The sequence below is a fragment of the Mirounga angustirostris genome, unplaced genomic scaffold, assembly GCF_029215605.1.
Source record: "Mirounga angustirostris isolate CCGP_5_RB_7025 unplaced genomic scaffold, mMirAng1.0.hap1 SCAF_1, whole genome shotgun sequence".
NCBI classification, from domain to species: Eukaryota; Metazoa; Chordata; class Mammalia; order Carnivora; family Phocidae; genus Mirounga; species Mirounga angustirostris.
Genome location: NW_026991709.1, coordinates 110,954,639 through 110,971,014, shown reverse-complemented (window position 1 = coordinate 110,971,014; position 16,376 = coordinate 110,954,639). Strand labels below are relative to the sequence as shown.

At 36.8% G+C, this 16,376-nt stretch overlaps 1 protein-coding gene across 5 annotated transcripts in view; it reads left to right on the top strand.

Moving 5' to 3' along the window:
* The window catches only part of EIF2A (eukaryotic translation initiation factor 2A), a 49,080-nt gene that overhangs the window by 3,994 nt on the left and 28,710 nt on the right, over positions 1 to 16,376 (top strand). For 2 of the 5 annotated variants that reach the window (XR_010410092.1, XM_045903555.3), the window contains exons 2-6: positions 6,858 to 6,927; positions 10,573 to 10,647; positions 14,154 to 14,272; positions 15,265 to 15,364; positions 15,709 to 15,791. Coding sequence is in view for 4 of the 5 variants with exons in the window: in XM_045903555.3 (XP_045759511.3) it covers positions 6,858 to 6,927; positions 10,573 to 10,647; positions 14,154 to 14,272; positions 15,265 to 15,364; positions 15,709 to 15,791 (447 nt within the window). In the remaining variant the exon portion in view is untranslated. The remainder of the gene's footprint in view (positions 1 to 6,857; positions 6,928 to 10,572; positions 10,648 to 14,153; positions 14,273 to 15,264; positions 15,365 to 15,708; positions 15,792 to 16,376) is intronic. The other 3 variants (XM_045903556.3, XM_064586323.1, XM_064586332.1) reach the window with 3 other exon arrangements.

Genomic DNA, 16,376 nt, shown 5'->3' with positions numbered 1-16,376 from the left:
TTATTTTTGTTTTTATTAACTTGTAATACAGTTTATGTTCTGTTATGAATCTGATTTTGTGTGTCTTCTAATACACTTTGTATATCCACTTATTCTTGTATAAGTTACTCAAACTGATTAAATCCAGTGAAGTATCTTAGTGGTTCCAAAATGTCTTAACAGCACTTTTTCATAGTTATGCTTCTGTGTAAGGAGATGTGAAGTAAAATATTTGCTTTAAATAGTGATTTATATGTATGAACAAGACTAGTGACGCAGTATGATTTTTATGATGAATTCAATTGATAATTAGTTCCCGTAAAATAGACATATCTGTTATAAAGAATATAACCAACAGTATCACCAGTTTTAAAGTAGCTCTGGTTTATACTTTTGTCTCATGGACTTCGTTTTTACCTTAGTACAAAAATCTTGATCTATTCAATTTTTTATTTTAATGAAGCACTTTTGTTCGGTATTCCCAAGCAAATCTATTCTTGAGAAATGTTGAAAAATTTTTTTCCAGGGACGCTTGAGTGTCTCAGTTTATTAAGCATCTGCTTTCGGCTTGGGTCATACTCTCAGGGTCCTGGGATCAAGCCCCGTGTCGGGCTCCCTGCTCAGCAGGCAGTCTTCTTTTCCCTCTCAGTCTCCCTCTGTGTGTCTCTCTCAAATAAATAAAATCTTTAAATAAAAAAAAAAAGGAAAAAAAAAAACTTTTCCCCAAACTTTTGATTGGTTTAATTTCTTGCCATATTGTGAACAATCATTATCAAAAATGTTTTTTGTTTTTTTTAAGATTTTATTTACTTATTTGTCAGAGAGAGCAAGGGAGCAAGAGTGAGCAGCACAAGCAGGGGGAGCGGCAGGCAAAGGGAGAAACAGGCTCCCCAATGCGGGACTCAATCGCAGGATCCTGGGATCATGACCTGAGCCAAAGGCAGACGTTTAACTGACTGAGCCACCCAGGCATCCCAATGATGGTCTTTTAAAAAAGCCTTATAGGGGTGCCTGGGTGGCTCAGTCGTTAAGTGTCTGCCTTCGGCTCAGCTCATGATCCCAGTGTCCTGGGATCAAGCCTCGCATTGGGCTCCCTGCTTGGCAGGAGGCCTGCTTCTCCCTTTCCCACCCGCCCTGCTTGCGTTCCTGCTCTCACTGTCTCTCTCTGTCAAATAAATAAAGTCTTTAAAAAGAAAAAGAAAAAAGGCTTATATTTTGATATAATTTAAGACTTATAAGAAGTTGCAAAAACAATAAAGGGAGTTTCCTATGTACCCTTCACTTAGCTTTCTCCAATGATAATATATAACCATAGTACATTATTAAAACTAGGAAATTGATACTTGTACTGTAGTATTTACTGAACTGTAATCCTTGTTTGGATTTCACCAGTTTGCGTGTGTATATGGTACTATGAAATTTTATCACATATGTAGATTCATGTAACCACCATTGTCAGAATATAGAACTGCTCCATCATCACAAAGAAGATGCTACCCTGGGGTGCCTGGGTGGCTCATCCAGTTAAGCGTCCAACTCTTGATTTCGGCTCAGGTCATGATCTCAGGGTGGTGAGGTCAAGCCCTGTGTCAGGCTCTGCCCTGGGTGTGGAGCCTCCTTAAGATTCTCTCTCTGCACCCACCCCACCCCATCCCCACTGTATGTGCGCGCGCGCTCTCTCTCTCTCTCTCTCTCTCAGAAAAGAAGAAAAAGATGCTTCCCTTTTATAGTCAGACCCTCCTTCCTACTCTAACCATGGGCGGCCACTGATCTGTCCTCAATAATTTTGTCATTTTAAGAGTGTTATATAAATGGAATCAGAACATACAACTTTTGGATTTTTGTTTTAAAACTGTTCTTTATTTAGAATGTGAACATGTGCATGTTGAAAAGCAGTTGATCAATTTGATCCAAGATTTTGCTTCTCCAGAAACATACTAAAACCAGGAAGTGAGAACCACATGAGATTGAATGCTACTTGAGTGACACTCAAGAGTGACACTTCACACTGACTTTTCTGTCAAGTGTTGCCTTTTAAGATTTTGAGTTAACAATCTGTATGAAAGAGTGTGGGTTAAATAGTTTTCATTCCTCACTCCTGTTCTGTTTTAGTCCATTCAGTCTCCAGTAACAAAAATATCATTGAGTGGGTGGCTTAAACAACATTTATTTCCCATACTTCTGGAGTCTTGGAAAGTCTACTTCAAGGTACTGGCAGATTTGGTGTCTGGTGGGGGCCTGCTTCCTGTTCAAAGACAGCCATTGTCTGCTGTGTCTTCATAGGACAGAGGGGCAAGGGAGCTTCCTGGAATCTCTTTCATAAAGGTGCTAATCCCATTCCTGAGGGCTCTGCTTTCCTGATCTAATTACCTCCCAAAGGCCTATCTTCAAATACCATCACATTAGGGATTAAGTTTAAACATATGAATGAGGGGGGTGGTAAACAGTCTATAGTAGATCCTTTGGAGTTTTCCACCTGTCTTAGTTTGGTATGTAGGTATGAAATAGAAATTTTAGAAAAGGACAACCTTGTGCTGGTTGCCCTGAATAGTCTGAAAGTTCCCACTGCTGTGGTCAGAAGGCTACCTTCGTGGGTTCTGCAGTGTAGCTGCCACTTTAGTCCAGTTGACCCTTGAACAACATGGGTTTGAAATACGCAGGTCCACTTACACGTTTTTTTTTTTTTTTTAAATAAATACAGTACAACACTGTAAATGTGTTTTCCTTGTGATTTTCTTAATAACTCTTTTCTGTAGCTAATTGTAAGAATATAATATATAATACATATACAAAATATGTGTTAATTGACCATTTATGTTATCGATACAGCTTCTGGTCAGCTGTAGGCTATTAGTAGTTAAATGTTTGGGGGAGTCATGTTATTCACGCATTTCCGGTTGCACAGGATTCAGCACCCCTAACCTCTGTGTTGTTCAAGAGTCAGCTGTATAATGTACAAAAACTTTGAATTTCACCTCAAGTAAACATTGTGGTTGGTGATAACAGCAAAATGAACAAATATAGAGGACCAACGTCACTAGTTACAAGTTCATGAGAACACAAGAAGCTGAGATCAGTTCGATAAAGCTTGTTTTGTCTTGTTTTTTTAAAGATTTTATTTATTTGAGAGAGAATGAGAGAGAGAGCATGAGAAGGAGGAGGGTCAGAGGGAGAAGCAGACTCCCTGCTGAGCAGGGAGCCTGATGCTGACTGGATCCTGGGACTCCAGGATCATGACCTGAGCCGAAGCCAGTTGCTTAACCAACTGAGCCACCCAAGCGCCCAAGCTTGTTTTTTCTTTTTTGCCAGTCACTTTAGGCATATGTTCTCAGGGCCAACAGTTAAGACAACAGAATGTGGCTTGATTACATCATCTTATGGCACATTTTCTAATTACACTGCAGTTTCATTGGGGCTTCACTGACAAAATGCTGATTTATTTTCCTAGGCCTGTATATAAATTCTGTAAGAGAGCCCTTAATGTGTTAAATTGCAATAGCAGCTTGTGGGAGGGACCTCATTAGGCTGACACAATTTTATGTAACCTAGTAATAAAGTGTAATCTGGTAACTAAAATCCCTACTTTGGTAAATTCACTTTTTATTAATCTCTCAAATAAATGTTTGTGAAAACCATTATTACAGTATTAAGAAATGAATGGCCTATTCTAAATGCTAATGTGTCGTACATGATATTACAGCAAATGATTTGGTGATGAGAAATAGCACTGTTTTGCCTGTGTAGTAAGAGAATTTTGATGCTATGCTTGATCTTAGCCAAAAAACTGAAAAACAGTTGAGAATTTTGATGCTAGAGAATTATAGTTCATAGTTTTAAAATCTTGTAGGAAAACATTTTTTGGCACAAAATGTTTTCTAATGTCATTAGAGATTCTTAAAATAGATAACTTCAGTGTTTCATTCAAGACATAGCAATAGACTGAGCTCCTTTGAAATTATTGCCTTGAGTGCAGTTATGGATTCATTAATGCCTAGACATAGAGCTGTGCAGGGACCAGATCAAATAGAGCCTTGTAAGCCATGTAGTGTTAGGAGTTTAGATCTTGATATATGCAGAACACTTTGCTAGGCTTCATTCTTTTCAAGGCCAAATGACCTGTAACAGTTTGACAGTTCAGTCTCGTGCTCTGCATATGAGGAAACATGGTATTGACTTGTGTACTTGTGGATATCTAACAAGAAACTCATCATTTAGTTATGTGTTTATCTTCCGTCCCTCCACTAGAATGGAAGCTCCATGAGGGCATAGATTTTTGTCTTGTTCATCAGTGGTTCTTTTCCTTAATAACTTTCTAACTTTAAATTACTTACTTTGGGACTGTAAGTTATATTACTTTCAATATCTGAAAATTGAGCTAGTTAATTCTCAGATAGAAGATCAGTATTATGAGAACTGTCCCTTCAGAAGGGAAATGGAGCCAAGAGCGGCCCCTATTTGTCAGTTCTGCTGCTTTCTTAGTAAAGGGAAGAGTAGAAGATTTGAACAGTTGGCAGAAAAGGAAGCAGATCAAAATATAACCATGAACTTTAGCATAAGTTTTTCTTCTATTCAGCACTTAAACTTTTGTGGCTAGCAAGAATTTTAGCTGATAAAATAGTAACTCATCAACAAGTTCTGCCAGTTTTATCTCCTAAATATTGAACACTCATTCACCATTTCCCCTGCCCCCCATCCGTCCAAGTTTCCATACTCTCCTGTGGGACCACTGCAGAACTGTCTTGAATAGTCTTATCCACTCTTAATCTCTTCCAGTTTATTCTCTACACTGGACCAGATTGACCTTTTCTTTTTTTTTTTTTTTTAAGATTTTATTTATTTATTTGAGACAGAGAGAATGAGAGACAGAGAGCATGAGAGGGAGGAGGGTCAGAGGGAGAAGCAGACTCCCCGCCGAGCAGGGAGCCCGATGCGGGACTCGATCCCGGGACTCCAGGATCATGACCTGAGCCGAAGGCAGTCGCTTAACCAACTGAGCCACCCAGGCGCCCCAGATTGACCTTTTCAAAATGCAAATCTGGTTCTAGAACTTCACCTAAAACCCTTTTGAAGTTTCCCACCTTAGGCCACAGACCAATGTTGCCTGACTTCGGCCACCTCCAGTTATTTCCATAAAGGCCTCTGATGCTCTCTCATCTCTCTTGCCATGGAATTTTGGCACTTGTTCCTGTTCTCTTTGCTTGTTAACTGTACCCATCCTCCAGATCTCAGTACACAAATCCTGTACTCAATGGCACTTTCCCTAATCTTCCATTTTTAGATCAAAACTCCCTATTCACTGGATTGGCCCCATAGATCTTTACTTTGTAGCACTAAGCACACTTACAGAATTCCATGTATTTGACTAATTATGTGATTAATGAGGTCAGGACAAGACTGATTTTCCTCCCTGTTGTATCTCCAGTACTCAAGATAGGGTCTGGGAGGTAGTTTTTATTTTTTACTCAGTAAGCTTTTTTCAAATGAACGAATCACTTTCTTTGATTCAGCTTTAGAAACTTTTTTTTTTAAAGATTTTATTTATTTATTTGAGAGAGAGAGAATGAGAGAGAAAGCACATGAGAGGGGGGAGGGTCAGAGGGAGAAGCAGACCCCCCGCCGAGCAGGGAGCCCGATGCGGGACTCGATCCCGGGACTCCAGGATCACGACCTGAGCCGAAGGCAGTCGCTCAACCGACTGAGCCACCCAGGCGCCCCCAGCTTTAGAAACTTCTAATTCAGCCATTTAAAAATATATAAGTAATCTGGGGCACCTGAGTGGCTCAGTCATTAAGTGTCTGCCTTTGGCTCAGGTCGTGATCCCAGGGTCCTGGGATGGAGCCCCACATCAGGCTCCCCACTCAGTGAGGAGCCTGCTTCTCCCTCTTCCTCTGCCTGCCGCTCTCCCTGCTTGTGCTCGCTCTCTGTCAAATAAATAAATAATCTTTAAAAAAAATATAAATATATATAATTAATTCTATTGATGGTTTTGCTTAATCTTGAACTCTGTTCCCACTTTATTTTTTAGGGTATTACTGTTATTTGGAACTTAGTAAATGAATGTGTCTCATCCTACTTGTTCTCTTAGTTTGAGAAATTGTAAATATATTACTAATGCCTTACATTTTTTAAGAACTTTGGATATATTCTGTATTTTCCTGTTATTTTTTTTGTATAAAGCACACAGCCACCCTGTTTTCTAATATTTCCTCTTCTTCCAGGTTGCAGACTGCCAACTTTTTATTGTATCCTTATATGGCAGAAAGAGAGCTAGCTAGCTCTCTGGGGCTCTTCTTAGAAGGGCACTAATCCCATTCATAAGGTCTCTACCCTTATGATCAAATTACTTCCAAAAGGACCCAATTCCAAATACCATCACATTGGGATTAAGGTTTCAACATGAGAATTGGGTGGGGGTGGGGGGGGACATAAACATTCATTCCATTGCATTATGTATTAATTTCCCAGCAGTTGCATGGTTTCATGCAATAGGGTTAAGAAAAATGCACTCTTATTTATTTAATGAAAAATGTACTCATTTAATGCTAACATTCTGTAGTTCTATGAAATGTTTAGTAATTTCATTGATACTTTGAAAGCTTTTTCTTTTTAAGATTTTATTTATTTGAGAGAGAGAGAGAAAGAGTGATAGTGCATGAGCGGGTGGGGGTAGGGGCAGGAGAAGCAGGCTCCTTGCTGAGCAGGGAGCCCGATGCAGCACTTGATCCCAGGACCTTGGGATCATGACCTGAACCAAAGGCAGACGCTTAACCAACTGAGCCACCCAAGCACCCCGAAAGCTTTTTGTTTTTTAAAATATTTGTGATTACTGAGTGTTTATTAACAAACTAAAGGTGGTTCTTTCCACTTTGTTTCTTTAGTCCGAGGATCAGAAGGACTGTACATGGTAAATGGACCACCACATTTTACAGAAAGCACTTTGTTTTCAAGGTATGGTTTATATTGTTGTCTGATGTAATAGGGAACTGTATAATACATCCTAAATTATTTTTGTTGTTATATTCTGAACAAGAAAGGATAGGCTGGTTTCTTGGGGTGTGTTACATAATATTAACAGAAGATGGAAAGAATGCATATTCTTTATCAAGAAAAATGATTGATCTTTAGATTTGAAAATAATAGCTTCAGCATGTTTAAAAGAAAAAGTGTAGACCTTAGTATATTTGAGTTCAAGCCTTAAGCTTCGAAGAATCTTATCTTGGGGGATGAAGAAAAACTTGCAAATGTGGGAGCCAAACCACTGCCTATAGTCGTCATGAAATCGGACAATGAAAAAGATAGAGGAAAGGAAGGAAATAGAAAATATATATATAACTAGATAGATACAGATAAATTTTTTTCTAAAAAGAAACAATGAATGGGTAAACAGAAAATTATAATAAAAGTATTAAGTTGGTGGCATAACCGTATGATGACATGCAAAATTCTGAAATGCATTCAGTCATTTTATTGGTAACAATTATCAGTGAAAATTGATAATTGTCATTTTAAATCCATTGTATGATAAAACAAATAATTATATTAACATCATTAGAAACCAAGATTTTTCAGCATTAAGAATGAAAGGATAGACGCATATATCGATATGAACTCATGATTTCTTTTCATAAAAACATTTGTATTTTCTAGTTCTGTCCGCTGAAAAAGGTTGAGAAGCAGTGATAAGCTAGTAGCAGTGAATACCCCTGCCTCACAGATTGTGATCTTTAAACATCATTCCTTACTAACAGGAACTAGTTCCTTGCAGAAGTGACTGACTGCAGGTCTAGAAAGAAGATATAAGAATTGAGCTAGAGACGTCTTGGGCCAGAAAGCAAGGAAGCTATAAAAGACTAACAGGGCTTTGTTAAAGGGTCACAGGAGTCAACTTTAGGGGGTTCTCACTAACTTAAGATGGGGCACTTTGAGAATTGGAAAGAATCATGACTGAAAGGATTAAGACATTCAAGGATATAAACACTCTACCCAAAATTCCTCTCTCTCCAGATCTTTATTGGTCAGCATTGGAGGTTGATGGGGTCCTCGCTCATTACTTTGAAAACTGATAAATCAAGAGAAGGAGTCAAGCATTTATTTTGCCTTTCCTGTACAAACAGTTTTTCAGAGTAAACAAATTATTGATGAGGAAAACTTATTTATAGGAGAATTCCAGTTAATACAAAAGGAATGATGAGATTAGATAATCATTGTAATCTTAAAGAAATCATCTGTCAGTGGTTCTCAAACTTTAACATGCATCAGAACTCTCTGAAGAGCTTGTTAAAACACAGATTGCTGCTCCCTCCCCAGATTTTCTGATTCATTGGATCTGGGGTGGGGCCCAAGAATTGGAATTTTTAACAAGTTCCCCAGTAATGCCAAAGCTCTAAGTCTGGGGAGCCTGCTTTCAGAACTATTGATCTGGGCAAATGATCATCAAAAGATGCTGAAACTGTTAGAAGAACTATCAGTGGGGAACTTTATAATCAGGCTGACATCACCTGAATCTATTGCCCAGTTTTTTACTAGACCCCAGTTCTCTAGAACCATGATACAGGAAGTATGAGCTTAAGAACAGCTATATTATATTGGCTTCACCTTGAGCCAGTGCAGAAATATAACATCTCAGTCCCTGATCCAGCTTACTGAATCAGAATCTGTGTTTTAACCAGATCCTCAGGTGATTTGTATGCATATTGATATTTGAAAAGCACTGCTCTAGTAAACAAGTCTGTGTCAAAGCTTTTGTGCTGCATGCACTTCACTGGGGCGTATAATCCCAAGGCAGCAGGAATGTGGGCGGGGGGTGGTGGAACCAAGAGAAGGGAATAAGTCAAGGAAGAAGTGAAAGCAAATATAATGTGAGGTGCACTGAGCTGACCACAAATGCACAAAATATAGCCAGGCTGCTTGGTGATGCAAAATGTCTCTGGAGAGGCTATAAGGCACCACAGTGCCTCAGAACATTCAGTTGTGGAGAGGAAGCATAAGAAATGTTATCTGCAGCCAGAGCCTCTTTTGGTCTATTCAGGTTGAATTTGAGTGTCGGAGCTCCTCTTCCTGCTGCTGCAATAGGCGTAGTGGAAGCCCTGCTAAAATGTGGCCCTCACTCCTAGAGAGTCTGAGACAACCAGTGGTGTTAGGAGATGAGGTGGCCAGGTCTCTTCATTGAATAACTGAGGCCTGGAAGCAGGAAAGGTAAGGTGAATCTGAGGAGGCACACACATAATGAGTCCAGGACAGTCTCAGCATCACTAAGAGTAGAACGAGGAGACAGCACGTATCTCCTGGTGGGTAGTAATGGGAACTCCGTGACACTTACCTTCTATGCAGGTTGAAATAAAAAACAACCTGATTCTAGTCAAGCTTTTAGATGAGTGGTTCTCAAATTTGGCTGCATGCTAGAATGACATGGGGAGCTTTTAAAAACCGGGGTATCCAAGGATTGGGTATTAAATGAAATAAGTTGCAGCACAAGTGTAGGATGGAGGACCTCTTGATGATAGTTGTTTATGTGAGAAGAGGACAAAAAATGGGTCAGTAACTACAAGCTGAGGCTAAACTACCATTATTATGTGATTGCAGAAACACGAGTGTCATCTTCAGATGAATTAATAATGTAAATATAGTATCCAGTTTAAGGGGGATGTACTGCTCAGTTCTCAGTGCTTGTTATTTAATAATTCATATGGCTGTGGACTTCTACATGTGCCCACATACACATTTCTGTTTGTGTGTTCCTTAGCACTGGGAGATGTACTCCTAGTAGCCATCTCCAGTTGAGAGATAGAGTACTTAAGAGTTTTGTGGGTTTTTTTTTAAGATTTTATTTATTTATCTGACAGAGAGACACAACGAGAGAGGGAACACAAGCAGGGGGAGTGGGAGAGGGAGAAGCAGGTTTCTCGCTGAGCAGGGAGCCCAATGTGGGGCTTGATCCCGGGACCCAGGGATCATGACCTGAGCTGAAGGCAGCGCTTAATGACTGAGCCACCCAGGCGCCCCAAAGTTTTGATCACTGGATAGAATATTGCCAAGAAGTCTGATTTCCTAGGTCTGTTTTTATAGAGAATCTGACGTCCACACTTATTTAGTGTGAAGATCCTCTTATTGTTGTTACACTTCCTGTCTCTATACATCAGAAATTGATGGAAGATCTTTGTCCTTCAAATCCAGGGGCACTTCTTGGCGACTTGAGGATATTCTATCCAGTTATGTTGTTACGCAGGTGATCTGGAGAATTCCTCACAAAGTCTCCATATTGAAATCCTTCAGCCCTCTCAAGGTTAGGCCTGACAGTTAGTGACTTCCACGTTCACTTACATTTTTGAGTTTTCATACAAACTAGTTATTCACCCAAAAGAGCTCTATTTTCTTCTTAAGATTGATCTGTTGATCAATTTCCACCTTACTTTACAGTGGTTGTTGGCACTGCATTGTAAGAGATAAGGCATTTGGTAGACTAAAGCATTTTGGAATTACTTCTTAAATTTATGTAAGTTCATAATCATTAAATTAGTAGTAAGTGTAAATTTTTAATCACAGTTTTTTGAAAAGTATTAATGCTTATTAAACTTTCTTTCTTGTCATTTTCAGGGAATCTGGGAAAAATTGCAAAGTCTATACCTTTAGTAAGGATGGCACCTTGTTTGCCTGGGGCAACGGAGAAAAGTTAGTGTTTCTTTATATAACATATTTTATGTGTGTATCATCGGTGTAAAACATAAGTGGCATTATTTGAATTACATGTGTTTGGGTGTCGTTAATAAAGTCCATCTTTTAATGTCATGATGTACTTAGGTATTATCTCCGACGCAACTCCCATAGAACTCTAAAGTTATTAGCTTCTATTTATGTGCCATGACTTGACTTACCTTGTTTCTTAGGATTAAAAAGTAATATATGAAAGGGGGCAATTAATTTAATGCTGGAGAAGCTGAGAAGTTTTAAATAGTGCTCTAGTTAGTGGTTAGGGTTTCTTAAGTTCTGTACTAACACTTAGAGAGTAATTCTCTTTGCTTGCTTACCTTAGACTTAGATACGTATATCTTTGCTATTAAATTAGTAACAACTGTCTACAATTATTTCTATGAGTTTATTATATATGAAAGTATGTCATTTTAGTATTTTATAAATTATTCAAAAGTATATTAGTATAGTCTGTATTATATAAAATAATCAGATTACAAAATTGGTTTTGCAAAAGAAAAAGTTCTGATTAAATACTCATAATTTTGCTAAGAAAATCACTCTTAATTTTTCCATAGTCACTACAACATTTCAGTTCAAAGAACCAGGAAAATGCCTAAATATTTGTTGCTTGATTTAAAGTTATTTTTGTTGTTGTTAACCAGATGTAATACCTTAGGGTTTTTGTTTTTTCTTTTTTAGATTTTTAAAAAAGATTTTATTTATTTATTTATTTATTTGAGAGAGACAGCAAGAGAGGGAACACAAGCAGGGGGAGTGGGAGAGGGGTAAGCAGGCTTTCTGCTGAGCAGAGAGCCCGATGTGGGGCTCAATCCCAGGACCCTGGGATCATGACCTGAGCCGAAGGCAGATACTTAACCGACTAAGCCACCCAGGTGTCCCTACCTTAGGTTTTTTAAAAAGGAGAAAATGTATGCATTTGTATGAAAAGTACATTTTAAATGTTGTTTCTTACATAGTGGTGATGGATTCTGAAATCAGATTGGATTAAACACATGATTTTTAAAAATTAATGCTAAAAAGATTGTGTTGAATTAGATGATTCACTTTATTTATTTATTTATTTATTTATTTTTAAGATTTTATTTATTTATTTGACAGAGACACAGCAAGAGAGGGAACACAAGCAGGGGGAGTGGAACAGGGAGAAGCAGGCTTCCTGCTGAGCAGGGAGTCTGATGCGGGGCTCGATCCCAGGACCCTGGGATCATGACCTGAGCCGAAGGCTGATGCTTAACTGACTGAGCCACACAGGAACCCCTCACTTTTTTTTTAGATGATTCACTTTTTATGACTATGAGTAGCTGGCAGAATTAGTTATTGTAATTAAAAATGTTAATCACTTCAATATTTTTTTAAGTTATTGAATCCAGTCAGTACACCACTACTCATAAATTATTAAGAATATAATCATATTGGGGGTGCCTGGGTGGGTCAGTCAGTTGAGCATTTGGCTCTTGATTTTGGCTCAAGTCATCTCAGGGTCCTGGGATCAAGCCCTGTGTTGGGGTCTGCACGTGACGCAGAGTGTGCTTATCCCTCTCCCTCTAATCCTCCCTTCCCCGTTTGCTCTCCCTCTCTCAAAGAATGAATGCAGTCTTTTATTTATTTATTTTTAAAGATTTTATTTATTTGCGAGAGAGAGAATGAGAGACAGAGAGCATGAGAGGGAGGAGGGTCAGAGGGAGAAGCAGACTCCCTACCGAGCAGGGAGCCTGATGCGGGACTCGATCCTGGGACTCCAGGATCATGACCTGAGCCGAAGGCAGTCGCCCAACCAACTGAGCCACCCAGGCGCCCCTGAATGCAGTCTTTTAAAAAAAAAAAAAGAATATAATCATATTGGGCCTTATCCACAATGTTAACAGACAGTCTTAATCTCAGTCTCAAAGAATGTACTCTCAAATTTTCTTATTTTTGGTGTAACCTATTGTCGGTGTTTGAGTTTTATTTTTTAAAATCTATATTTTAGTTTATGAGTAATGAGTTAATAGAAATTTACTCTCAACTCTAATGGGACATACCATACTTCCTCTCATTGTCTATTATCTTTTTGAGGTATCCCTTATTCTACTAGCTTAGAGTTGGTTGAATAAGTCTGTTCACCTTCACAATTATTTTATATATTTCATATCCCCATTGGCTTTCTTTTGGATTCAACTTTGAACCCTTTTAATATGTGCCCATTTGTTATGTCCATCTTTTTAATAGATATTTTCTATTCCTGGTTCTAGCATTTACTTCCTTAAAGTGCTGTGGCCACAACAACATATAATGTTCCTGGGGCCAAGAGAAACAGATGTAGTGTATTGATTGTGGTCTTTGCTGAGGTCATAGTTAATTAATCAGAAACTATAACTGATTTTTCCTTAAATATCTGGGGTTTTTTAGTATAAATAAATACTCTTTATTAAACTAAGAATAGCTATTAAAAGCTATCAACAACAACAACAAAAGTTTCATGTAATTCTAAAATTTGTAATTTATAGTAACTTGTAAAGAATCCTGTGTATTTGTGTGTGTGTGTGTGTGTGTGTTTAAACAGTATGCAGTAATCTTTCTGTAATGGAAATCTTTTACCAATTTCTGCTTATCCTAAACCAGTGGCACAAACTTGAATAGGCCAAAGTAACTTTAAGCAATTTCTAAAGTAAGATGGAGTATCTTTTTTTTTTTTTTTTTACCCCAAAGAGTACATAAGAGAAGTCAAGCCAAACTGGTTTTAAAACTTGACTCTGGTATTTATCAGTAGTATGATCTTGGAGAAATCATCAAATCATTTATTTTTCTAAGCCTCACTTTTACCATTTGTAAAATAGAGATGATAATACCTATCTTGTAAGTCTCTGTGAGGATTAAATGTGAAAACGTTTGTACATAAAGTGGTTAGATCAGAACATGGTTCACAGAAAGCATCCCAAAAATGGAACTGCTTTTATTATACAATTATTATAATTTTTATCATTATCATATCATAGTAAGTCTTATCTTTTGGAGATTGCTTCTGAGATTTTAAGATTTTGCTGTTCTGAGACAGCAAAAGTCTCCTTGATTTCACGGCTGCTACAACTTCCATTTAGTCAAATTAAAAAATATACTTTTGGTTTAGCACCTCTGTTTTCCCTTGGTTTGATATACCTCAGCTTATCTGTAGGTTAGTTCTGTGTCCACTTAAAGGCCTGTTGTTTTCTTTTCAGCTAAAAATGGAATCATCTATTATATACTTCTGCTAAGTCTGTATTTCCTAATACCAACCTTATATAGGGGCATTTTGGTAAAAGGTACACTTAGTTTTTGTTGTTGTTAAGGTGTTTATTGGATATTTTCTAGAATTAACTGAAAATTGATTTTTATGAAAATGACCACTTTATAGCAATCTGTATTTGAGAAGAGACATGAATGTTTTGGATAGTGCTGGCTATTTTAAAACAGTATTTCATTGCTGAAGTAATTTCTTTTGAAACCAGAATAAATGTTATCAATGTCACTAACAAGGGATTGCTGCACTCCTTCGACCTCCCAAAGGCAGTTTGCCTTGAGTTTTCACCAAAAAACACTGTCCTGGCAACGTGGCAGCCTTATACTAGTAAGTATTTTCCAATTGTAAAAATATTGACAGGACCAATTCAATTCAGTGGGAAAAAAAGAGAAGGTTTATAACCTTATACAAAAGTAATTAATCATTAGATAGTAAATAGTGTTTGTATCTTTACTGAGCAGTGAATCTTGTATTGCCCCAATATAATGTACTTTAAGTAATTTCAAATTAGTGGAAAGATTCATCATGGGATAGAGAAAAAGAAAAAGCTCAAATGAATAATCACTGAATGGAGAAGATCTCAAAAATTAAGGATAATAATGACCCTTAAATGAAAAATGTTTTAAATAATCATTTTCAATCAAAGAGGAAGTATAATAGACACAACATGTAAGAAATGTGTATGATGTGACAAAGAGTAGGGAATGGTGTGCCATTTTTTAACATATTTAAAGACAAGATAGTATGTTATATGGCTGTGCTTCATGGATGAATAATACTTTAGAACTGGTATAGGGGCTTTTTAAACATGTTTTAATAATGTGGGCATTGTTGAGTTAAATATATAATAGTCCATTGTTGGGTTATAAATCCTCTAGGTTTATTCTTCCAAGAGGCATAGACTTGAATGAATCTTCACTTCCAAGTAAATAAAAGGGAAATTGAGAATCATGAGTAGTATATGTAACTTCGTGTGTTTGTGTGTTTGACTTACAGACATGAGATTTCATAATAAGAGAATTTAATCCATTTAACTGCAAACCATGTCAAACTTAGTAAACAAGTCTCTTAAGTATTCTTAAAATCTATAGTAATTAACTCATTTCAGAAATGCTGAACTTTTGCTCAAACAGCTGTCATGTTGTCCATAGCTTTAGGGATGGATGATTAAATCCATAATTAAAGCTAAAAGGGAAAGTTGATTTAAAGCAACTCTTTTACTTGATCTTTATAATCTTGTTCAAAGTTGTTCTAAGAATGAATTCTTTTTACTAATGTTAGGAGACAATTACGGCAAAAAATTTTTGTTTTTATTTTAGCTTCTAAAGATGGCACAGCTGGAATACCCAACCTGCAACTTTATGATGTGAAAACTGGTACATGTTTGAAGTCTTTCATCCAGAAAAAAATGCAAAATTGGTAAATAAATGTTTTAAAATACTGATTATTTACAAAGTATTTTAAATATCTTCATTGTATAATATTTCTTCTCAGGTATTCGTATAGAAAATAACTTGTCAGACCAAAATCTAGATCTTTAGGGATTTTGTATGTGGGAATTTAATAGAGGAAAAACTTGACCTTTCTTTTGTTTAGTATTTGAATGAAAAAGAATATCTTTCTAGTACAAATTCTACTAGGATCTGACTTGACATCAATTTATAAGTATTTTTCCTTAAATAGAATTATCACAAACTTCAACATGTTAACATGTGAGGTTATACCTGTCTAAATTTTGTTCACATTCTTTCTTTTCAACATAGGTGTCCATCTTGGTCAGAAGATGAAACTATCTGTGCCCGAAATGTTAACAACGAAGTTCACTTCTTTGAAAACAACAATTTTAGTATGAAAATATATATGAAATAAATTTATTATGTACTATAAATGTATATAGTTTTATTGCCTTATATGGTATCATAGGGTTCTCCTAAATACTGTTAATATTTTAATAATTGCTGTTATATTAATTCATTTGAATAACTTTTATTAAGTCTAAGTGCTAACTAAAATTCTATAACAAAGATTTTCTTTTAAAATAAGCTTTTATTATCCAATAATTGCTATTAAATTAAGACATTTGCATAAAGACATTGCATTAACTCTTTCTGAGTTTAGTTGCTATTGAAATTCTGTGATACAAATTTTTTAAATGTTTTATTATGTAGAATTTGAAACATAAAAGTAGACACCTAGTCCCAATAACCTTCAACCCATTGCCAGTCCTACCTCATCCATACATCTCTCTACCTAACACCTCTCTTACTCTGCTAAAGCAGATCCTAGACATAACATGATTTTTCCTATATGAAGATTGGGGCTCTTTAATTTTTTAAAACGTAGCCACAATACCATTATCACAGATTATAAAATATCTGGTCAGTGTTCAAATTCTGATAATTGCAAATGTTATAATTTTTTTTTAAACGTG